The following is a 25,993-nucleotide window of genomic DNA, read 5'->3' on the forward strand; positions in this document are numbered from 1 at the left end:
CGTATTCACAGCCAATACTAGCTAGTACGGATTCTGACACGTTGTACGGAGCACTGTACAGTGAATGTACGGAAGTACAGTACAAAAAAAAGGTACGATGCTTGTACGGAAGCAGGTAGTGAACAGGTACTGTGCCTGTACGGAGTGCAAGTACAGCTATACGAAATGTACGACGAAGGTACGAAAAGCAGTACGAAACACTATACGGTGAAGAGCGTACGGCTGTAGCAGGTACTGCGAGTGAGTACGACGACTTACAGTGCAGGCATGTAGTACGGAGAAGCACGAAGCAGAGGATGTACGTAGCATGTACAAGGGACGTACGTAGTCTAGTCGAAAATAGGCATGGAGTTGTACTGTACGGATGAAGGAGCGGGTGTAGGTGACGAATCTAAACGTGGCTCTGATACCACTGTAGGATCGGATAGGAGAGAGAGAGTGCAGGTAGCTAAAGAAGCGATGAGTTAGCCGTCACGTCAAATCTTGGATTATGAAAAAGGAGGAGTACAAGGTACAAGTACCTAGACCTAGGACTAAGTGTCCTAGGTGTCACATAGGACTAAGTGTCCTATGTGGCCTAAAAGGCAGTTACACTAAAGTGTCTATATTTGTGCCTACAAGGCACATACCATGGCCTATAGGGCATTACTAGAACCACCAGAGGATGGCCTACATGTCTCATGAATTTGAGACATTTCTGAAAGAAAAAAGGCATTATGCATAAGCTTACAGTGAGGCTTACACCTCAACAGAATGGCAAAGCTGAGCGGAAGAATCGCACCGCCATGGAAATGGATAGATGCATGCTTACTAGTAAGAAGTTGCCTCACAGGTTTTGGTTGGAAGGCCTCATGTGTGCCAACTATATGTTAAATCGGGCTACAAAGGCTTTGAAGACAATCACTCCCTATGAGGCATGGCATGGGAGAAAGCTTTCAGTGGACCACTTTAGAGTTTTTGGTTGTGTAGCATATGCTAACGTGCCTATGGAGTTCAGACACAAGTTGTTAGATAAGGCACTGAAATGCATTTTTGTGGGATATAGTTCACAAAGCAACGGCTATTGTCTCTACACAATCCTGCTACGCGCAAGATTTTTGTCAGTAGAGATGTTATATTCTCTGAAAATTCTGCACATACACATGCTGAATTTGAGATTCCGGCCTCTTCAGATGATGTGTTTGAGGGGATGCTTCCTATAGCATTTGGTTCCCCCACTGAAACTCAGAATTTACAGCAACCTCCGCCAGCTCCACAAGTACAGATTCAGCCCCCAGCTGAATTGGTACAACCTCAGGGTGTGGATGAAGTTGTCAGGCAAGCAATTCGAGAGATACACCCAGCCAAAACAGTCCCGCATTGGTTGCTTCAGACTCTGAGGGAGAGTAGGCTTGAAGCTCCATTGCCTGGCAGAACTCGTAGTGCATTAAGGCACATGGGGGGAGCTCATTCAGTTGAATCAGCGTATGCAGGTACTCTTCTTGATGAGGAGGAGCCTGAGACATTTGAAGAAGCAAAAGATAATGTGCATTGGATGAATGCCATGCACGATGAGTTGCAGTCCATTCATAAAAATCAGACTTGGGATGTTGTGGATTTGCCACCAGGTAAGAATGCCATAGGTACACGGTGGGTTTTCAAAGTCAAAAGAAAGCCAAATGGGTCCATTGATCGGTACAAGGCAAGGCTGGTTGCAAAAGGATATGCTCAGAAAAAAGGCATAGATTATGAGGAGACTTTTGCTCCTACATCTAGGATGACCACCATCAGGTCAGTTATAGCCATGGCTGCAAATTTTGAATGGAATGTTCATCAGTTGGACATTAAATTAGCTTTCCTTAATGGAAACTTGTTGGAAGAGGTTTATGTCAAACAACCTCCGGGCTTTGAAATTTCAGGAAATGCACTTCAGGTATGCAAGCTGAATAAAGCTTTGTATGGGCTGAAACAAGCCCCACGTGCATGGTATGCCAAAATTGATGCCTTTCTGATCAGCAAGGGGCTGCACAATAGTCCAACTGAGAGCACCCTCTACATCAAGAAGGATGGGGGGGATATTCTGGTCATCATTCTTTATGTAGATGACATGCTGCTCACCGGATCAAATAAGGAAATAATTGCAGATTTCAAGGCCCAATTGAAAGCTACATTTGATATGTCAAACTTGGGCTTGTTACATATCTTTTTGGGGATCCAGTTTATTCAAGAGAAACGTGGCATTGTTATGTCTCAGTCCAAGTATGTTCAAAAGCTCTTGGACAGATTCAACATGCATGATTGCAAGCCTATGTCTACTCCCATGGAGCCGGGGCTGAAGCTTACAATGCATGATGCGGGTGAATCAATTGATGTCACACTCTATAGTCAGGCTGTTGGATGCCTCATTTATCTCTATAATACACGACCCGATATCCAGTTTTCAGTTTCTCCGGTGAGCAGGTATATGCACAGCCCAAAGATTATGCATTGGCAGGCTATAAAACGCATCTTCCTTTACTTGCAAGGTACAAAGTCTTTTGGCTTGATGTTTCCCACAGGGGGGGGTGACTTGCAGATGCATGCTTACAGTGACTCAGATTGGGCTGGAGACTATGATACTAGGCAGTCCACCAGTGGGAATTGTTTCTTTCTAGGACACGCTTGCATTTCTTGGTTGAGCAAGAAACAGTCTACAGTGGCTACCTCCTCATGTGAAGCTGAGTACAGGGCAGCTTTTACAGCGATAGTTGAATGTGTTTGGCTGCGTCGTTTATTTGCTGATCTTCATCTTTCATTGGAGGGTCCTTCTCCGATTCTCACTGATAGTCAGAGTGCTATGGCAATGGCAAAGAATCCTGTGTTTCATGCTCGCACGAAGCACATTGAGGTTCACTATCACTATGTCAGAGAGAAGTTGCATGCAGGAGAGATCAGTATGATCTATGTGTCAACACATGACAATGTTGCAGACATCTTCACCAAAGCACTTCCACGTGAAAAGTTTGAGGCATTTCGTAGTGCCCTGAACTTATCTTCTTTTGGTGATTGATCATTTCCTTGTACATGACATTGGCACTGCATGGGGGTGTTAGAATTATTATTATAATTTAGCAGTGACCAATGTAATGTAATAAGTAGGTTAGGGGCACTTTTCCCTCCTTTAGAGGTTTTTTCCCCTAACCACAGTTAGTTAGTGAAGGATAAGGTTTTGTCACTTAGACAAAACCCATCCCACTTCTTGTATTAGACACTTCTTCTATTGCAAGCACTACGTTCAGCTCTCTTGCTCTCACACTCTCTTCTCTGACATTAGTTGTAGTTCCTTGCTAGAAAGTCGAAATTCCTATCAAACGCTATTATGGCTCATTCTTGCATACTAGGGCGATGCTAGGCTTTGATTTAGGTACTGAAGTTTGCATGGTCTGCATTTCTTTGTCTTCCCTTGCCCGCCCTTGAATTTAAGATTCATCCTTCTCATCTCTGTAAAGGTATAAACTTGAATTTTTGTCCATTTGTGCTCTTTTGTTTTGGTTATTGCTAAAGACACAAATATTTAAAGTACGAGAAAAAGATTTTTTGTAGATTGTTTACATAGATGATGTGTTTGTCCTAATAAAGGGAGAAATGTAAACTTGTGTCAAAGCAGCCTACAGCTCCCACATGTGGTAAGGTCCCTCTAAGGATCGGGAGCATTGGACATCTAACAAAAATTGCAAACTTACTTGTCCGAGCTGGAAACAACCACCCCGACATACAAGCTCACTTGAAGGTTCTTGCTATCGCTCATTTCTTTGTCTTTTTTCTTTTTTTGGGGCTGGAGTGGCAAGTGATGCTCTTCATTTTTTGTATTTCATCAACCTAGCATGTCTGCAGTGTAGGTCTCTATAAGAACGACAAAAGAAATAGTGTTTTTTCTATTCTTTTTTACCCCTTTATCTTATGCATATGTTTTTATTATAATTTCTTAGCGGTTATTTTTATAAATCTGCGGGTTGTTTATTCCAGGCCAATGCAAAATGGATTGAATGGCAATCGAATGTTCTGCAAAGCCGCAACTCCATTGAGAATGTCTTTCAGTGGACTTGTGGGTGAGTGGTTGAAAGCCTGAGGGTTAAGTTGAGAAATTAAGTGATGAAATGTGGGAATTTTTTTTTCTTGTGAAAGTCTACAATAACTTATGTTCTTTTCTGTTAAATACTAGCTATTGCAGATGTCTGGTCTAGGTGTTCATTGCACTTCTTTGTTCTGCATAGGGACACCCATGGTTGTGCATCTGTATTGTAGAATCATGGGTTTACCTGTCTGTAGAGACTGCTAATATTTTGATTAATCGTCTAAGGATGGGGAAAAGCATGTGGGTTTCATAAACACATATAGCTTGTAGAAGTAGTGAGGTAAAGTCTTGGAAATGTTTGTTGCAAGTGAAATGTGGCAGTTCGTAATATGTGAAGTGCATTTGTAAGATGAGCTATTGCGAGAAGCCAATGGTTTTGTGAGCTGCTTCTTTCCCATTCGACACGTTGAGGGGTCTATTTAGGGTGTGGCTGTTGGTTTCTTGAAATAAGACAGTACAGAAGAACATACCAATCTGTATTTGTGTACACATATGCAGGCATATGCATAAGTGTTTTGATAAACTGGAACACATCATACAGAAAGTGCCATGTGCATCCTCTCTGCAATATGGCCTTTATATTGTAACTATATTGTGTCCTAAGTGGCTGTAGCACTCGAAGACAGCTGTAGACCTTTTGGGCAGGTGGCTGTTTGGCCATCTGCAGTAGAATGATGGGACACCTGGCTGTGCCATAATCAAATGGAACAGGATTGGAAATTAGGATCGTACTGAGAACTAGAGTTGAGGGCCAAAGGCTGCCCTTTTATAGGCTGATAAGTCAGCCTGGATGACTTGGTGAATGCCGACCGGTGACCAGGGCATCATAAAGTCAACTCTGCGTTGACTTTTGACCAAAAAGTCAACTCTGCGTTTTTTACCTGTGATGACGTGGCGTTGACTGCCTGTTGACTGTGTGCTGATTGCTGATTGTGCAGGGCTGCCTGAATGGCTGTAGGGATGCCTACGTGGCCGTTGACTTGGTTGCGTGCGTTGGCACTAGCTAGCATGGACACGGGCATGTGGATGCCCGTGACAAGTGGAGCTACAGGTCAACAATCACTTAATGACATCTTTTTTTTTTCTAAGAAATAGAGCGGTCCCCAAAATGCATATCCTATGCAAATGAGTGGCTATGCCCCCTTTACATACTCTACAGCTACTATGTCCCACTTCAGACTGTGCTGATCCACTTACCTGAGCTGACTCATTTGTAAAAGGATGACTGCTTGATGTGATGAGCTCTCTTTTTCCAGGCTGACCTGATTGACCTAGGTGGCCCCCATCCTATCACTAGATTGAAAGCTTGAGATGTATTTGAGGTCATTATTATTCCTGCAACTTAGAAAGCATGGGGGTGGGTTATTTTCCTGGTTGCAGGGAATTCTTTCCTTGGCAAGAAATAGTGTAGGCTCTGGTTCGGTATAGTACTAATGTTCTGATGTTTACATCAGCTGAAACATTAAGCTACGGCAATGAAAAAATCAATGATACGAACAAAACAGTGGAAATTGCTACAAGAGTCTCGAACGAACTTGACTGCTTGGTTATTTTTTACCTTTGATCAAATATGTACAAAATCCTTATATTCTGGTTGTAGTGCAGCTGGTCCCATAGCGACACATTATATTCAATTTTTATGTCACATGCTTGTAAATGCAAGTTAGTTTACTTTGACAGTGACACCTCATGCGAAATATATAGGACCATCCACTAGGTTCCCAAAGAAGTTATCAAGAAAGACAGTGATTAGTCAAAGGACCACATCTCCAAGGAAGCTAAGGTCCTATGAGGCACATTCGCAGATGAAAGTTGTCGTTCTTGTGCATCATGGCATCACATAGAAAATATGGACAAAGATGCAATGAGTCACAAGAAGAGAGGATTTCTAGGAAAATCTCTCACCAAAAATGCAGGTTGGCTCAAGCATGTCAATCTTGGTTTATTTAAGCTGATACATAAGAAGGCAAGTAGAGTGAAGGCTGATAACTCAAAGCCTCTCACCATCCTGAATTCTTATGCCAGTTTCTTGAATCTTTAAAAAGACTGAAGATACACTGAACTCCAAATATGCTATGAATGGGGGAAAGCTATGTGGCTAGTTTTGAGTTTCACAAAACAATACCCATCAATGAGGTTGCTTTTTAGCACTGCCTTCCAGGCAGCGTTTTATGTTCATTTTTTGTGTAACCGCCCAGCCTCTAATTCAGGCTATGCAGCTCTTCTAGGCCACACGTTTATCCATGTTCCATTACTATTTAAGCTGCTTCTTTTTTTTTTTTTTCAAAATCACCTGCAGTTTTGAATGATAAATTTACTAACGTATCCATGGAATATTCCCTTTTTAAAGACCCATTTGGTAGCAACCATGCTCTCTTCCTGTGAACTGTAACTCGTCTGTGGATTTATTTAGTATGTGCTGTGAGGCTAGCTTGCTCACTTCTTCAATCCCTTTTGTGCTGTTTGATATTCTGTTATTTTATGTTTTTGATGGTTACTTTGGATCTTTTGCTGCAGACGACCCACTTCTGTGCAGGAGCGGCCTGTTGATAGCGATGAGGATGATTATCGTGATAAAGACTATGATATATCGACACTGGCATCCGACCTAACGCGAGACATATTCAGATATGGAATGTTTGACAATGAAGACGCAGATGAGGTAAGAGTTACGTGCATGTCTAAAAGTACATCAGTTGTTTGGTTGCCCATTTATGCTAGCCAGGGTGCGTTTTGAATTCTTGAAGAGGTTTGGATTTTCTATGTTGCATTGGACCTTTTGAATGTGTGCTTGAGCCTTGCATGGTTAGCCATATCCTGTTAGCGTACCTCGTCTTGTTGCTTCGTTTTTTGGTTTTTATGACTAATGGTAGCTCATTTTGAGGTCTTTGTTCTCTTCTTTGAGGAACAAGATTGGCACGCTATTTTTGACATGTCTCCCCAATGGAATCTTCACCCCTTTGTTCTTCCCTTTTGAACATTTGTGATTTTTGTTTGCGACTGATGTGTAACTTATGCTAATTTATTAGCCATGTCCCTACCATTCAAAAGCTAAAGGCTCCACCCCTCGCTTCTTTCTCCTCAAAAAATGAAAGTAGACTAGATACACACCCCTAGGTTATCATGTTGGTGGTTTACTTCATCTTGTCATATCTTCTATTGGTTTAATTCGTCTTATCATATTTTTCATGTAAAAGCATGCAAAAAAACGTTAGATTTTGATGAAAAAAGGAGGGATTATAAAGTGTTTATGGAAAAGGGAGGGGTTATAAAGGAGTTATGCAATTCCTCTAGTTGAATTGCTTTTGCTTGGTTTTAGCAAAACATGTTGTCAATAATTGCAAGGTCATGCTTTAGAGAGTCACGTGAGGCATATAATAACAAATATTACAAAAAACTGCAAGCTTCACTTCATTTTTGCAACGGGAGCTATAAGCTTTACGTCTTTTGTTATATGGCTTTTGTACACTTTTAACAGTAAAATGCATTTTTTGCAGGGTCATGGGGCAATTGGCAGAGATGATGATGTAAGAATGTTTGGATATTTCCTTTTAAAGATCTCTTTCTTTGAAAAGCATACCATAGTATTGCATATGTTATCTTATATAAAAATAAGTATTGTGAACATAATGGCTTTGATGCCTAAACTATGTAATTAAGGCTTTTTGGAAAATATAAACAAATACAACACCTTTGACATATATAGATTTTGATGTATGATAAAATTCTCCTGATAGTTTTTAATACTTAGCCAGATAACCTCTACATATTCCTTCTATGTGGAAATGGGTTTTAACATAGGGTCACGTAGCTACTTTGGATGGAATTTGTGTGGAAGTATGAAGAGGGCTGAGAATAATACAAAGCTGCCCTTTTAGGTGTCCGTTTGGGACAGTTGTCACCCAACAGTTGTCATTGGGTGACAAATAAGGGATATTTCGTGGCTTGTGTGATGGCTGGTCTATAATGAGCACTTACATTTTATGATGGACGGTCTCAAGTCTGTAATAAAGAGTTTATCTATTTAGCTATTTTATCCTGTTCATGATCTTAGGCTTGTGAGAATGTGCTACTCGAAAGACTTGTGACTACTGTTGGATCCTCGGGACCTTTTTCTTCTATTTAGTTGGCATTAGATACTTCATTGGTAGAATATTGCTGTACGCGAGTGCTGAGAGTTTTGCAAGCCAAAAGGTTTTGGGTTGAAGTGTATCGATGCAATTATATAGAGAGACATTGCATCTCTTGGTACAAGGGGAGAAGTTGAAAAGTGAGGAGGCCACCAAATTATCTGGTTGCTGATATTCTAAGTGATTAGTGACACTCTTTGAAGGAGTGGATTGATGTGTGGTTGTGTGGATTGTATGTGTGAGAGCATATTTTTATACTATGGGCTACACCCACTGTTGGGCGCTTATGACGTCAGTGGGTATGTCATGGTAGCTAGTCCTTGCTATGTGTGATGTAGTTTATGGTTTGACTGACTATCATGAGATTGAAACTGCACTATGTTGTGTTTCTAGAGGATGAATTTGGGCATGTTCTTGGATTCATCTAGATATATGATGGAAAAGGGACCATGAGATGTTTTCGTAAAACTTATAGCAGTTGCTTCTTGAAGGCTGCATTGTATTGATGTTCTATTCAAGAAAGGTGCATGCCATTATCTCCGAAGATTGCAAATGATCATGATGGTTTTCTTGCGTGCCAAATGTGTCAAAATGTGACCACATTTTGAAATACTTCCTATGCAATGAAATAAGGTTCTTGGCCTAAATTTTGGTTTTTAAAAGGTTTTTGGATGATGGGCGGCTTTATTACTTCATTGGTACTATTTAGGCAAGTCATATTACCTTGCTTGGTTTCTGAATTTCACAATCATATTCCTTATCATCTGGCCAATAACGTTTGCTCAAGAGACTCCGCGGTTCTTTAGAAATCCAATATAGCTGCTTATGCTTGGGCACTGATGACAACATAAGCATTGCTTTGCTTGCTAAGTTTGTCTTCCTTTTGTTTTTCAAAAACGTTTTTTAAACCTCTTTCGTTTTCTCTTTTATTTTATGTGTAGATTTTTGGACTTTAGAACAACATTAAATCTAAATGTGTATGATTGGACATATTCGTCTTACAAAGGTATACATGATTGACTGTCCTCAATTGTACTGATACACAACACATGTACTATGTCTGAATGTGTAATTCGAAGGGCTAGGTTTGACTCTAGGCCCATAGTAAGTGGATCTGGGGGAGGCACCTTTTATAGGTAGCCTCAACCCCCTCCAGGTGGGCGCCAAGGTTTAGCAAACAGCCCAACCAGCCCAGCCAAACCTGCCGACTGGCTGGTCGGCTAAATAGGGCTGGGTGGGTCGGCCAAAACAGGCCTTCCAGCTCCTATATAAGGGGGGGCCTTGCCCCTTATTCAACACTCAGCTCCCAGCGTCCAGCAGCACCTTTCAGCCAGGTATGGTCAAGGTTTGGGGTCCTATTTCAGCAGCGTAGCTCCATCTCCCACATGTCGCAGTTAGGGGAGTGGTCTCAGCACAGTTTTGTATGCCGATTTGGCATGTACAACAGAAGTCACGGCATTTATGCCATCAGTATTAATAAAGCAATGTACTATCGTTAGGAAGATCTCTTGTGTCTCTCATGCATGAGTTCTCCTTGTATGTTCATCTATTTTCCGCATAGCTAGTCCCCGCATGTTATACAAGCACACAAATGTGAAGGCCTTATACAAACTCACATTTTCCATGTCATCCCATACGATACTTTCTCAATCTGCATCCCTAGACAATCACACAAAAGGTGAAATGTTTCGGCATTTTGAATGTTCAAAAATTACTCTGGGTTTTGAAAACTGGGGTTGTACTTTATGTGTAGGAAAATTGTGTCAAATATGTCCCTTATTTATGGTAGTCCTAGGAAATCTAAAATTGTGGCTAAAAACTGCTCGAAACAACCAAAAAATCAGCTTGCAAGTTGAAACCTGAAACTTGTGCTCCCTACTGCACATATAGGTATTCAATGGAGTAAATTATCATGGGGCAATGGGAAGTAGCTCTAATTGTAGTATTGAGGATGTGATCACGAAACTGTGACTTTGAGGGCAAAGCCAACACTAAACCGGACACTTTCTTGTTATGTAGAGCATCACATGGGCATATAGGGGAGTCAAGATATGAGGATTAGATAAGAGACAAACCTCCACATTTGATGGGGAGGGAGCCTTCACCCCTATGGGATGCATATGTGATCTTGGGGATCGTTTGTTTGTAGCAGCATAATCTTGGTATGGATCGGACATGCCACACTTCGATCTTCTATCATGAGTTTGAGACATCCAAGGTCATGAAATGTGGAAGGGAATTTCCAATAGTCCATTCACAGCTGCCAGTTGTGCAAGATAAGCTAAGGGCAGATGATGTACATGGGGGCCGTGGATGATGTTGTTCTGTCGTTTTTTGAGTCTTATGTACTATCACTATATGTCCCACATGACTTACTCCGATTCCATAGCTTTGCAGCAGGCACTTCATATCTGGTTGTTTCAGGAGTGAGGTAGCATCGCATGCAATAGGATTGGTGCTGGAAGTCACAAACTTGGATCTGACAAGTGGCAGCAGCTGTACCTTGCACAGCTTAGTAAAATAAGAGCAAGAGTGAGTCCTTCAAGAGGTGCCTGATCACTTCAGTCTTGAACAGCCTTAAGGAGAGGAGCACTCAGGCGTGATGGCCTTGTTCAGCAGGGATTTCATAGGAGGTTGATCATTTTCTTTGCAGTTCCTTTTTTTGTAACTTCAGACTTGGTGTTATCGTAAACAGTGCTCATAGCTTTGCAGCAGGCACTTCATATCTGGTTGTTTCAGGAGTGAGGCCGATCGTAATAGGAAGCATGTTAGAACTCTATCTATATATTGGGACAAAAACAATCAAATATTTTCTATGCAAGTTTGCATCGCATGCAATAGGATTGGTGTTGGAAGTCACAAACTTGGATCTGACAAGTGGCAGCAGCTGTACCTTGCACAGCTTAGTAAAATAAGAGCAAGAGTGAGTCCTTCAAGAGGTGCCTGATCACTTCAGTCTTGAACAGCCTTAAGGAGAGGAGCACTCAGGCGTGATGGCCTTGTTCAGCAGGGATTTCGTAGGAGGTTGATCATTTTCTTTGCAGTTCCTTTTTTTGTAACTTCAGCCACTTGGTGTTATCGCAAACAGTGCTTCTAGTACTAGGGGGCCATACACTTACATGTGTGTTGTCTGTATCTCTCTGCTGCATTCACTCCAATTCTGTGAGTCTGCCGTTGCAGAGTTGGTCTACATCATGCATGTGAGAAATGAAACCTGAGTTCTCTTGTTACTGAATTGGTATGAGACCAGTTTTACTCTGAGGACAGTACTGGGAGAGGTGTACGAATGTTGGAGGAGGGAGGAGAGTAAGAGGATAAGATTAGATGTTACGTCAAAGTTCATACAAAAGTGGTGGGTTGCATTCACATTGTCCCCTCCACAATCCCCTCTAACTCTCACCAGGGTACTACTACATTAGTCCCTTTGCCCCCCTTCGCTACAGCCATCCCTTCCCATAGAAAGCCCTCAAAATTACATACTGTGGCTGACAGACAAGGGTGCTGAGACAGCAAAGTGATGCTGATCAGCCTAGTAAAGATGGGTATACTCCTGGATGATGCTCTCTAGGTGGCATATCAGAAAATATATCAGCAAAAACTGAGAGCAGCTGCTGCATATCAACATACTCCACATGGGAATGCTTCCCATCTGGGGTACTGACACACGTAAATGGCACTTTCGTTCTTGAGTTCCTGGGCCAATTGCATTGCTGAAATAATTTGCATTTTTGGGGCTGTCAAACCCTGCAATATCAATGTTTTGACCTTCCGTAAAAAACGGAGAGGAAGTCAATACTAAACGATCCCAGAGATTTCATTCAATCACATATTTTAGAGATGCAAAAATGGTAGGACATGGTACATGGGCAGGGAGGATTTATATTCAGTCTGAAGGCAATCATCAATGAGGGAAAGGCAAATTGTCAGAAGATGTATTGCTATTTGTGGATTCCAAGAAGGCTTTTGGTTTTGTAGGGTGCACCCATTCGGTCAAGACTACATGAGCAATAGATACCAGGGGAAAGTCTTTGGCTTGTGCTGGAATTCTACGAGAGAGTATAGGACCTAAAGGTGTCTTGTGGCATCATAAACGTCCATATTTGACATTCCCACCATTGCATCTTGCTGTCATGTGACATCCTCTAGTTCTGACAACTATCTCTATTTGTTTCATTCCTTGGTAAAAAAATAGTTCAACGTTGCTCTTAACCATTTGCCCCTTGTGAATGAGACTCGGGTGCTCCGGGGCACGACAGGGTTGAGACCGACGCGGGACCTTGGGGGGCTGGCGTAGTGACGCGTGTGTGTGGTGGCACTAGGAAAAGCAACAAGGCAATTGCTTCTCAGCTTGTTAAACCAGCTTTTGAATAGCGTTCAAATGCTCACATGATGCTCACTCGGAGCATTTACTGTGGGGGAGCAGCTAGTGAAACACAGTGAGGTAATGTTAACGCTGGCAGAAAATTGCATTGAATGCTTGTGGAGCTCATTACTGAAGCTCAGCACACTGAGGCAGTAATCAAAGAGTGAATATGCCAACTAGGATTTGATAAATTGATGCTGACACCTAGAAGGCTCAATGGGTGGGAAAAGAGCGAAATATAGAGGCTGGAGTAGCGAACTTGGATGAAGGTAGTCTCATGAGCAAAAGTGGGTAAAAAGAAAAAGGAGATGTTCACTTGTCTCTTTTTTGCACAGCATGCATACGAACATAATGGAGGAACAAGAAAGGCAGCTTATAGCAAATTAACTTGGCAATGCATGGAGTTCAAGAAGAGGACATTGAGTAATCCCATTTAGTGAAGATATTTTGCAACTTTGCAAGGGTTGGTCAATATTGGGCCTATCAATTGGGAAAAAAGGGCGAAGATGATATGTAGGCTTGTTAAGCAAGGGATGATGCCATTGGCTTGGCTCACTCCTAGATATTAAAGTGCATATAATGCCCTAATGCACACAATGCTCCACTAACAATGTGGAGCCCAAGGGTGACTTTTGGCCTAGGGGGTCATGCGACATCTTGGTGCCTTAGCAACATGCTGTTTGATGTTGTCATTAGCCATAGATAAAGGGATATGATTTGGGCTGGTTGGAGGATGTGCATATATTAATTTATTGACTGAAACATGGGACCATGATTCATGTAAAGATATCCATGGTTGATGGGTATGAATTGTACTTACTTTGGATGCCAAAGAACAATACAAATATGTGGAGGGAAAGCATTTTTGTTTGCTTCACCCACAAGATTTTGGGTGATAAAGTGCAAGCAGTGCTAGATGCCTAGGAGCTAATGCCACAGCCTTCAAGGAAGTTCTAATTCTCGGTGATTGCAATCCCATTTGCAAATGGGTGCGTAGGAGGGGATGCACAAGAGAACCATTTTGGATTGATAAGGGAGATGTCAAAGCGAGGGGTGGGATAGACGTTGGGCAAATGTGGGTTATTTTAGATAGACATGCCAAAATTTTGCTGAGAATGCGCGGATGAGTATCAAAATGATTAATAGCCAATGGAATATGCCAATGGTATTGAAGAGGACATCATACATGTTCTACAAATAGTTGTTACAGTGTTGTGGACTTCTCTCATCTCTTAAGGAATTTCTCATTTGGAAGATAAGCTCTCAATTGTACCATGAACATGGATTTTCGATGTCACACATTACATGGAAAATCAGAGTCAGCACCATTCTAAAGAGATAGAGGAGGATTCTAAGACTATAATTGAACTATCGAAATGCTGCCTCATGTGCTTAATTGAATGACACATAGATAAATGGGCATGATTGAAACATCTTGCTTTCAGAGAAGTGAGAGCTTGTTTGAAAAACTTGAGGATTTGTGCTTGTGGAAGCCCTCATGTTTATTGCATTTCAAACTCGTTATGGAATATCTAGATGAAAAACTAAACCTCCAAGATCAAAGTTTCAACATCTTCGTGGAGCCAAGTAACAAAATCAAAGGGAGCATTATTCATAGGTCTAGCAAGTAAAAAATGCTTAAGGACCGAAGGGCAACTGAAAGCTCAACTTTATACTTGTTACTAACCAAGGGCTACTAAAGGTTGAAAAAAATAGACCAAAAAATTCTCCAAGACAAAAAAATGATCTAGGCCTAAAAGAGAAAAATGATCTATGAGCCCAAAAGAGCTCACAAAATATACCATCCTCACACGGTCAGGTCGGATGATTCTCGTGTATCTGAGGATGCTTATATGTAATATGCAAGTCATAATGTGTCCATTAGTGTGTTTGAAAACGAGGGACTAAGAGAGTTCATATCAATGAGCATCCTTGAGATCAGTAGTACCGCCTCTCATTAATGTTCTATTACCGTTTTATGAACTCAAGCATTTGTCATGATGAATGGGGCATTTCTTTTTCTTTGCGGGGGGGGGGGAGATCTGATGGAAAAGTGGTCTGCTTAAGTCTGAAGATTCACTTTATCTTGCCTGAAGATTCACTTTATCTTACCTGAAGATTCACAAAATGGCATGCTTGAAAAAATCATACCTTGGCAGGATTATTCTAATATTTGTCCACCCATTCATATGACACACTCAATTTGTTGCGAAGGAATCGGTTGCAAGTTTATGTAAGTCATCATAATTAGTAGCAGTATATCTAGCCTCAGACTTAGCTATCAACTTTAACATCTCCTGAAGTAAGATAACATGGGTAAATTTAAAGGTATCCCACATTTATAAAATCTCTTGCAAGTATTGGATAGAATGCACCCTTCTTACCAGGATGCCAGACACTCAAGGCTGCTTTGTCTTATGCCAAAGTGCATCATTCCCCTGTTTGATAAATACACTAATCTTTGGTCAAGTTTGTACGATGGATTGACACAATCAGAGACTTGTCTTTTCCTGTTCCAAGAGAGCTAGGATCTTAAAGGCGATGCCATGTGAAAAAAAGAGTGTATACTTTTGCCGTAACGATTTAAGGGCAAGGCAGAATGGGCTTGTGGTAGGGATGAGAGGATCCATTTCCATTTGCTTGTATAAGCAGCAACTTCTCTCAGTCGTTTGTCCCCCTTCATCTCTTTAATTTCCAGGTGATGGGAGCCTACTCTCTACGTACCAATAACCTAATTTTAAAGCTTGAAGATGATGTCTCTTAAGCAGTCTGGTTTCCTTGACGCAGTCATTAAGTTCTGTGCTATCCTGTAATATTCAACCCAATCAACTGTTCTTTATTCCTCTTTAGGGCGTTTCCATATTATCTTTCTACATAAAACCAAGCACATATGGTTGTATTAAACACTTTAGCGTGAAATCTTTTGCAATCAGGATTCTATGCGAACTTGTCCAAGGTAGGAATTATTTATGAAGTCATCACAAGCAGCATGCAATGATCTGATCTTTGTTTTTCCGAGAAATCTTTTGTTATTTTTTGAATTCTGTGAGGCTTTATGGAAGATAACTCCATGCTGAGGAGAGAGACTTTTGTTGATTATGTGTTTTTTGAATGCAGGATGTTTTCTTTGACGATGAGTCAGCTGAGGTGGTGATTTCTTCTTTGAGGCTAGGCGAAGAACAGGATAGGTCACTACTTGAACCTCTTCTTTATTTTGCAGTCTGCTGCATTATGCTGCCTGGCAGATGGGAACGCGTGCCAGTTGTATGATCGCTCTTATATATGCGCATGCTTCTGTAGTGGTCTAGTCTGTTTCTAATATCAATTTCTCGTGATAATAACTTATGTATTTTGTAGTCTGTCAGGATTTTCTTGGGTTTCATAGGAATGAGGCGACATCCCTAGATATAGTGCAGCGAGCCTGATCATGTCTTGAGAAGATTTTCCCCCAGTGAGAGATGGAACTTGCACGCCTCTCCTCTTTTGGTAGTGTGGCCTTAGAGTAGCACTGTAATCCTTTGCAGTGAGGTTCTTTCCCATGGATGCATATTTTTACTATTAGGCAGGCTACTTAGACTCTAGAGATGATGTAGACTTTATGCTTGGGGTCGCTTGACATATTGAACCCATGGTAGTAGGGGCTTGGATGTTAGGTGCAGAAGATAGCTAAGCTATTAGGTTAAACTATTTGGTTTGCTTAGCATTTGTCGTTGTGATTGATGAATGTTTGCAAGCGCTTGGATCTCTAAAATCTATAGAGACTGTTTAAGTGGAAAGGTAGTGCCTTCTAATATCGTGCTGGGTAGGACACATACGTCTTTTAGGGAGACAACATTCCTTTTCAGTTTGCAACATCAATAGTCTCTTCAACATCTTAAAAGTTTATTTTATGTTTTGAATTTTGTTTGGTTGGTCCGTTTCACTTCTTTTTGAATGTGTGCGCCTTGAGAAGGTCCAGCAAAGGCATTGAACCGTGTTTGTTGACCTTCTCATCTTGTCCTTGCCTGCGAACATCCCACTGTACCATGGCATCTCTCCTATTGAAACTTTTGATGTGTGAGTTCATTTGCACTTGTCATGGCTGTCTCATGGACCTTCCCAAAAGACTCTTGATATACTAAGTGAAGGGCAGCAAATCTAAGATTGGTTTCTCTGCATACCCATCATCTTCAATACGAAGCTACCTTTCGTCAGCCTTCTCCCTTGTCAACTTGTCCTCCAGCTTCCCAAGGGACTTAGCTGGGCTTGAAGTCTCTTTATTCTTTGGGATGCACTCATTTTTTACTGGTGTTGGTGAAGGGTTGATCGTCCATGCAGACGAACCAGATACTCCACAGTTTCAAGGCATGAACTCGTTCCTTTTCTTGTGTATGATACCTCATTTGAGGCTCAGTAAACTTTTTGCTTCCAAATGCCCACCCCATGGTTTTTGTTCTGCACACCACATTGTGCTTTGCTGTCCACTTTTATCCACATGTAAAGCATTGATTGCTTTATTGTGGACTTGTTTGGTACAAAAGTGATCATTACAAGTACTCCACGTAGGCATCCATGAGGCTGACCTACATACAGCCAAGGTGCTGTCACAAACTGAGCACTACAAAAGTGGACAAAAGGATCCTATCGCCGCCCTGGTGTCTTTGTACCTTTGCAGGATTTAGTGGACTACTTAGAGAACAAAGGCCAAATGATCCCTTATATAGAGCTTCATTAAATACCACAATCCTCAGGCGGCCTGGCCTATTCCAGCCCTTTGTTGGGTCATTTAGCCTGAGCTTATCGGCCCTGTAAAATCATCCAAGAGATGTCCTTCCAGCCCACGTGGCTGGGCTCCTGTTGTTCCAGTGCAGTGGTGTTATGTGCTGCCGACATGGAAGCTAGACATATGCCCATGTGGAAGCCATCATGGCCACCCAAGGCAACGGTTAGCTAGGCCCAAGCCTGGGTGTAGTCCAGGTTTCACTCGGATCCGGAGACCCGCAATACAACACAGAAATTAGAAAGACTAGGTTGTAGGAGCTGCCAAGCTCACCACCCAGCCATTTTTATTGAGTAGCGCCTGAACTTTTCAGTAGGTTTTTTAATTGCACAAGTTCTCTGTAGTAGTAGTTGACATTTTCCAAGATCATATTTTGTGCCCCAGACTTCATGCTCTGAATTAATCTGTTTGTTGTGCAGTGGCCGATTGAAGGAGAGCATCTTTACCAGTCCGGATTGGTTTGCATTCCAAGATGATAGGTCAAGGCAATCTATGGGTTCATTTTTAGTTACCTCCTCATCTTCGCAACTTGAAGATGAACAAGCAAACAATAATGTTTCTTCTCCTAATAGCAGTAGCAGTGATGATGAAGTGGTGGTCGGCGAGGATGATGATCAAGTGGATACGGCTACATCATCTGATAGTATTTCTTTTCCAGCTGTCTCTAAAACTGTTGTTGGTAATGGTAGTGCAGTAGCAGGGGGGGTGAAATCAGAAAGTGGAGTAGAAGGTTTGGATTTAGACGTGGGAAAAGTCGGAATCTCAGATAATTTATCGTTTTTTCAAAATGAGCAATTGGATAATGATTTATTTCCTGCAAGGCCACCGGATTGGACCGGTTGGAGAGAAGTGTCATCAGAAGGAACATCTGGAAGGATGGCTTTCAGCAATAATAATCCATTTAAAGATGAAACAGAAAATCAAGTTGAAACAATTGACATCTCCAGCTCAATGCCTGAAGCAGGGCCAGAAGGTCAATGTGATGACGATTCAATGACGGAGGAAACTGAAGCTAATTCTCTAGGACCTGAGGATAATACCAGGGGTGATCAGATGGCAGCTCCTCTTTTTGAAGGGGCATTACAGTTTGTAGGTGTTGAGATTGAAGGGACTGCTAAGGCTATGGAGCAGGCACTGCGGGAAGGTATAGTTGGAGAAGCTGGACCAATTCATCCAGTGAAGCATGTGCCACAGAATGATAATGAGCCACTGACTAATGAAGGGGTCTGTGATCCTGATTTCAATGATTTGAATTATTGGAGAAGTGACTACAATCCGTCAGCAGCAGAAGTGGACTCGTCTTAGCAAGGAGTTCAAGCTTTGTAAGTTTCTGATATCCAAGATCAGAGGACAATCGGCTACAAATGCTCTGCTTAGTGGAGCTTGTGGTGGCTTCGAAAAGGAGAGGTTGCACCTCTTTCTTTGCGATCCACATGCTTGTAGCTTTAGTCTTCTTAGGTCACTTATAACCTCATTCATTGTACGGGCACTGTGCAGTGAACAAAGAAGGGCCCTGGTGTATATTAGTTCTTTAAAAATTTCATTCATTGCTGAGGTTATCCTTGGTTTTAGTCCCCTTCAGAAGGGTGCTGATGTATTGAACTGCACCTTCAGATGTAATTGTCAAAGTGCTTTTTGGAGGGGTTTCTTAAAATTTTAAGCTTAGGTTACGTGGGCCGTCTATATCTGTCTGTTTTTTCTGTAACATGGCTGACCCAATTGGAAAATGCAGAGAGTTTGTTTTGAAATGAAATTCAGGAAAGCATATTTTGAAGTTTTGAGGCCTCTAAAAGTGGCTTCTACCATTCATAGCAATTGAAGATCTCTTTTGTGAAAATCCAGGTCACGAGATATAGTACTTTTGGGATGGATTAAATTAGTCGTTGAGTCATGGAAATTATGCACACGTAGGTGGTGTTTGTCATTGTACACGGTCGTACATGCATGGATTTTATGTTGTATGAGCCATGGAAAGTATATGTGCATGCATCCTTGTGTGTGGTGCACCCATTCATGCATGCATCGGTGTTGTGCTTGTGGTGAACACATATGTGGGGTTGCATGGGTGTTGGGGGGTAAGTACTTGTTCAATAGAGCAAGATGTAGGGGTTGTGTCCTTGGCAAAGTATACAAAAATAGCAAACCCTGGTCATCGCCATGTATCTATATGGCATTTTCTGTTGTTTTATAGTTTAGAATTTATTTTTTGGTAATTTGTATATATGAGTAGAGTGCACATGCAAATATAAAAAACTAGGAAACCTTGTACTTGATGGCCATGTATCTATTGTATTGGAATAATTTGGTTTTTGTTTTTCTATAGCTTCCATTTGTATAAATGGAATCTTGCTAATCTTTTTTTGAGGGTGCATTTTCTTTATATTTCTTTAAGCGCAAATGTGATGGGCCTCGGGCCAAGTCTAGTACGAAAGGCGTGTGTGTTTGAGGTCCTATAAGGTGGTAAGTTGGTCTGTTTTATTATGAGTTTCATATACTACTAAATAGCCAAGGAAGGCTTTGAAAAATTTGACACTTTGAATGCAGAATATTGCAACGAATAAACTTGTATAATTTCTTGCAAGTTCTAGGTGTGGGTGTTATAACTTGATTTTCGTAGTTTGAGTTTGAGTAAGTGCGTGCGCGCGTGTGTGAGAAAGAGAGAGAGACCGACCACATGTGGAAGGACAAGAACCACATAGGACATGTCACATGGCATGGAAAACAAGATTAGAGACTAACTTTCTAATATCACATGCTTGTTTTATATTATAGGTGGTCTTATGTGGCACATGGTCCTTGCGTCCCTCTCTTGATGGCCTTGTGTCTGTTGACCCAGGTTGCTCTCATATCAGCTAGCTCCTCCTCCTCTACTTCGTTGTCTTGGAGCTAGACTCAAATGCATAGAAGTTTGTGACGTGTCGTGTTGCTTAATTAACCTCTGTCACTTACGGTCGTTCGCCTCCTGTTGCTCTCTGATCTGTTGTAGTAGTGTCTCCTTGTGTCAGCGCAACTCCATCAGATAGAGTCCAATGTAGACCTGATCATGGAAGTGGATCAGTAGTGAGAGTGGACCGAAGCCACTCCCCTCTAGGTACAGACAGAGGTAGTGTCCCTAGATCTCATGGTAGGTTGGACGCACACATAGAAAATGCTCCAATGTGCATAACATGCAGATCCATTGCTCTTTGGGTATACCTGTGGCTCTTCTCGCCTCAAGCATCAGTTGTTTGATGGGGTGAAACCCGCATTTCTCCAATGGAATTTCTCTGTCCTCGAGATACTAGGGTCTAATGATGAAACCCTCCTTCGATACTCTTAGGAAAGGGTCGCGATAGAACTAGGACTTGGTGGGGAGTTCGTAGTCCCCTTGCAAAGATCTAGCCATATGGTACGATTGATCTCATCTCTGGGATCGGACTCAGGTGGCACGTCCACGCTGTATTGGAAGGGGGGAAGTCCATCCATCTGGATGACATGCCTGGCAAACCATGTGGATATATATGCATACCATGTGTTTGCTCCGTGCTTTGCCAGTTGCCTGAATGACTCAGGCCCAGCCTCGGTAGGAGGCAAGTCCCAAACTATGTGGATGAATGTCACTGTTTAAAAGATGGCGTTAACTTGGAGAGGTGTCGTGGTGAACTCTGTATGTCCTATCTCATGTGGGACCTAGGCTTACTCCAAATCATCCTAGATCCCATAGTCACTTGTAGTCACTCAAATCTCCTCCACTGTGTCATTAGGAGATCACTCCCCCAAAAGGTGCTACATACATGGCAGTCGGCCGCACACTAGTGTCTAGCCCTTCGTTGGTGGATCTTGAAAATGTGCTTGGAGCACTCTCTCTCTAGTTGGGCCAAAGCTTTTTACCCCTGTGTGAGTTGTGCCGTAGTTGCATGAGCCATCGTGAAGATGGGTCTTGTGAAGATTGCTCCCAAGTACGTGTAGCATTGCGGCTCACCAAAGTAAGCGGAGCTATATCAATGAAGCATTGCACGAGGTGTTCAAGATCATAACCTTGGTGTTCCCAAGGTTGACTATCAGGTCTCTCTCTGCAGAACACCTCTAAGGTGTCCAGATGTCTCTGCAGCCCCTCCATTTAGGATGATATGGGGAGCCAATAGTGATCCCTTGTCTCCTAGGTGGTCTATGAAGGATGCGATCTCATCAACGTAGAGCCCGAAGAGAGTCTGTGAGAGGGGTAGCCTTGCTTTACCCTATTGTGCTCTTGACCCAATCCGATAAGCCTCCTGGGGCACGAACTCTCCCATAAAGGGTCATCACCCCAAATCAAAGTCTCTGGAATCTGCATCTCCTGTAGTCTCCTGATCATGTAGGATCGCAGGACGGTGTCGAAGGCCTTCCAAAAGTCTACAAAGAAAGCGTAAACTTTCTGTTGTTTAGACTTCGCCTCCTTAATGATAGCCCTCAAAGTGAGATATGATCTAGAGTGGAATGCCGCCTTTAGAATCATGCCTGTCCTCGTGCCCGTTGCCCCCAAGCCTTTGTATGATTGTTGGTCCCCCTCTCCAGTATTGATCCATAAATCTTGGCCAATGTGTGGCCAATCACGAGGGTGCGATAATTCTTAGTATCCATGGGGTCTCCTACTTGTGTATCGGTAAATAGTGGTAGTGCTCCAAGTAGGTGGGAAGCCATGGCATACATCAGGGTTGAACATCTATGCTAGAACCATGGCTAACATCTCTTTCCCGTGTGCAAAAGCTCAGTCCGTAGGCCCTCATGATTTTATGCTTTTCGGTTGTGTAGTCGACGAGTGTAGCTTGTACATTCTGTGTAGTGGACAATTGACAAGTAGTGGGCATGGGCATAGAGGACATGTCCGGTGGTGCTTGCATTGGAACATCATATAGAGAGCATGCATAAGTGTGCCACACACAAACGGATCTATGATGGGAATAGGTGGCTTCCCCTCCGACACAAGTGAGAGTGCTCTCAACGAAAGCAAGAACGGAAGGGGGAGAGAGAGAAACAAAGAGCCACACAAGTTTTGGTGGGTGCAGAACCCTAATCTTCTTTTTCATTCATTTATATATGTGTTTGAGTATTGTACATAACCGGGGTAAAGGCACAGTGACCTGTGCGCGAGACATCCACGACACTGCACCACCTGCAAAGGTGAACACATAACCAGAAGTGGATCTCCCACTATCCACATGCCCTGCATAGTCTGAATCTGTGTATCCAAGTACACGCATGTCTCCTCTACCAAAGCAGACGCACATCTTCTTGGTACCCTTCATGTACCTCATGATGCACTTAACTGCCTCCCAATGCCTCTTTCCTGGATTAGCCATATACCGGCTAACAACTCCCACTGCAAATGCAATGTCTGGTCTAGTAGCTATCATAGCATACATAAGACTCCCAACTGCTGATGCATAAGGAACCTTGGCCATCATGGTTCTTTCCTCATCTGATTTGGGACTATCTGTATGACTCAGTTTCACATATGGAAGCAATGGAGTACTCACTGCCTTTCCCTCCTCCATATTGAAATGCTGCAATATTTTTGTAAAATACTCTTTGTGTGAAAGCCAAAGGAGTTTTCTACTCCGATCACGCGTGATGCGCATACCAAGAATATGATCTGCAAGTTCCAAATTCTTCATATCAAAGGCCTCATGCAACTTGGCCTCTAATGCATCTAGCTCATAAGTATTCTGGCCAGCCAATAGCATATCATCCACATATAGTGCCAAGATTATCAGGCTATTATCCTTAACCCTTTTAGTGTAGAGGCAGTGATCAATTTCACTCCTTCTAAAACCCTCGGACCAAATGAAAGCATCAAACTTCTGATACCATTCTCTAGGCGCTTACTTAAGACCATAGAGACTCTTCTTCAGCTTGCAAACTAAATGCTCTTTGCCCTTTTCTTCAAAGCCTTCCGGTTGCATCATGCAAATCCCCATGCAAGAAAGCTGTCTTGACATCCATCTGCATAAGCTCCATATCCTCTGCTGCCACTAGTCCAAGCATGCATCTAAGTGTGGTCATCTTCACAACCGGAGAGAATATCTCATCAAAGTCCACACCCTTCTCTTGCTTGAACCCTTTAGCGACTAAACATTGTTCCTAGGCACATCATCACCTGTAACCTTCATTTTGTAGACCCATTTACATGGCAATGCTTTCTTTCCATGTGGCAAAGAAACCAAGTCCCAAGTCTTATTCTTCATAAGTGAACTCATCTCTGATTGCATAGCATACTCCCACTTGTGTTGATCCTCGTGCATCATAGCCTCTCTGTAGCAAGAAGGCTCCTCGCAATCAGTAAGCATCATATAGTCTACCCCTAGAACAAACCTATCAGGCGGTCTAGACACTCTAGATGATCTTCTTAAGGGCATTTCAGCTTGCTGTCCCACCTGCATATAAGTCACATTTGGCTCATCATTTCCACCAATAGATGATCCATCATCTACCCTTGATTGTATACCTGTGGGAGTACTTGGTGGTACCATTTCTTGCACATTTGGTGCATGGACAGCTTGCTATCTATCAACATAGGCAGATGGATTCACATCCTGAAAAGTGATTCTCCTCATTTCCACATCCCTCATGGGTGCCTTATGCATCTTCTTCTCATTGAAGACTACATCATGGTTGCGTATGATCTTCTTTGCTTCTGGATCCCAGAGACGATAGCCCATCTCTCCACATTCATCATAACCCAGAAAGATGCATTTCCTAGACTTAGAATCTAGCTTCTTTCGAAGCTCTTTTGGCACATGTGCATATGCCTCACACCCAAATATATGCAAATGAGAGTAAGAGGGCTTCTTGCCACTCCATGCCTCTTTAGGAATACCACCATCCAAACTCTTACTAGGTGATCTATTGAACACATGCACTGCAGTCTTCATTGCCTCGGCCTAAAAACCACCAGAAAGACTTGCATTGGAAAGCATGCATTGCAACCTTTCTTGAATGGTACGGTTCATCTTTTCTGCAATTGGATTTTACTCTGGAGTACGAGGGGATGTGAGCTCCCTCTTCATCCCACGTGTATCACAGAAATGCTGAAAGTCATGAGAGAGATACTCTCTACCATTGTCAGTCTGTAGGCATTTAAGCATTCTATCTGACTGATTCTCAACCAAGGCCAGCCATTCTTGAAATACCTGGAACACATCACTCTTTCGAGCTACAGCATAAGCCTACACTTTCCTAGTTGCATCATCAATGAATGTCACATAGTATTCAGTCCCGCCTAATGACCGTGTAGGCATGGGACCACATACGTCTAAATGCACCAAATCAAGCTTTTCAAACTCTTTCTTTCCCCTTCTTTTATGGGCTGATTTAGTATGCTTCCCATGGAGACGGTGCTCACAAAATTCAAAATCAGGGAAACTCAAATGTGGTACATAACCCAAACAGCATAAGAGTTTCATTCCATTCTAGCTCATGTGCCCCAACCTGCAATGCCACAAAGAAGTGCTTGGCTGCTCGATTATTGCAACAACATGATCAAATACCTCTGATACATGTAAGGGATACAAAGTCCCACACTTGGCACCCCTGGCCAAAAGCATAGAGCTGAAAGCCAAAAGTGGTGTGAAAACCAGCATCATCTAGCTGACCCACTGAAATAAGACTCTTGGTCAACTTAGGCACATGTCTCACATGTTTCAAAAAAAATGCAGACCCATTTGCAAAAGAAAACTTTATGTCACCTACTCCCACTCACCTACTCCCACTATGTCGCATGCGTAGTCATTTCCAAGATGCACACAACCTGTCTTTCCACTGTCATAAGTGGAGAACCATTTCCTATGGGGAATGACATGGAATGAAGCACCAGAATCCAAAATCCAATCTTGGGAATATGCATCATCTGAAGTGGTAAGCAACTCTGCAGATAAACTAGACATGAAGAGAACGTCATTGTCACTATCATGTGTGACTGCATTGATCTCCTCGATCTTCACTTTTCCTTTGTCCTCCCTTGGACTCTCTTCCTTTTGATTTGCACCCCAATTTGCACTCTTTTTCTTATCCTTTTGCTCTCTTTTCAGCTTGTAGCAATGCTTTTTCATATGGCCCTTCTTGCCACAGTGGTAACACTCAATGTTCCGTGCCTTGGATTTGCTACGAGACTTCCCTCTTTCTTGGGACTTCCCCCTGAACTGTGATTTGCCCCTTTGCACATTTAAGACTGCATCCTGCTTGTTGCCGTCCATAGACTTCCGTCTAATCTCCTCGGCCAACAAGCTACCCACAACATCATCAAATTTCAGTACTCCACCTGGTGCAGATTTACTGACAGTTGTACGGAAGGTATCCCATGAGGATGGCAATGAACATAAGAGAAATATTGCCTTAGTCTCCGCATCAAAATTCATCTTCTGAGCCTGAAGCTGGCTGAAAATAATATTGAATTCATTCAAGTGAGAAGCAATGGAGACCCCTTCCTTCATCTGCAGCTCAAACAACCTCTTCATGAGGTACACTTTATTAGAGGCAGTTTCCTTTTCATAAGTGGCACACAGTTTCTTCCACAAATCTTCCGTAGTCCGCTCATTTGCTACTATGAAATAAACTGACTCTGCAAGATGAAGTCTAATAGTAGATTTTGCTAATGCATCCAACTCATTCCAATCATCTTCAGACATATTTGC

General features: G+C 42.3%; 1 protein-coding gene across 2 annotated transcripts in view; it reads left to right on the forward strand.

The window, feature by feature from the left end:
• Positions 1-18,985, forward strand: part of LOC147904857 (uncharacterized) — a 76,435-nt gene extending 57,450 nt beyond the window's left edge. For both annotated transcript variants that reach the window (XM_087388758.1, XM_087388752.1), the window contains exons 15-20: positions 3,626-3,748; positions 3,985-4,067; positions 6,611-6,755; positions 7,591-7,620; positions 15,704-15,774; positions 17,765-18,985. In XM_087388758.1, the coding sequence (XP_087244884.1) occupies positions 3,626-3,748; positions 3,985-4,067; positions 6,611-6,755; positions 7,591-7,620; positions 15,704-15,774; positions 17,765-18,650 (1,338 nt within the window). In that variant the 3' untranslated portion in view covers positions 18,651-18,985. The remainder of the gene's footprint in view (positions 1-3,625; positions 3,749-3,984; positions 4,068-6,610; positions 6,756-7,590; positions 7,621-15,703; positions 15,775-17,764) is intronic.
• Positions 18,986-25,993: the final 7,008 nt, after the last annotated feature.

This window comes from Dipteris shenzhenensis, chromosome 2, assembly GCF_047967505.1.
Source record: "Dipteris shenzhenensis isolate YYH24624 ecotype China chromosome 2, Dip_SZ_1.0, whole genome shotgun sequence".
In the NCBI taxonomy this organism is placed as follows: domain Eukaryota; kingdom Viridiplantae; phylum Streptophyta; class Polypodiopsida; order Gleicheniales; family Dipteridaceae; genus Dipteris; species Dipteris shenzhenensis.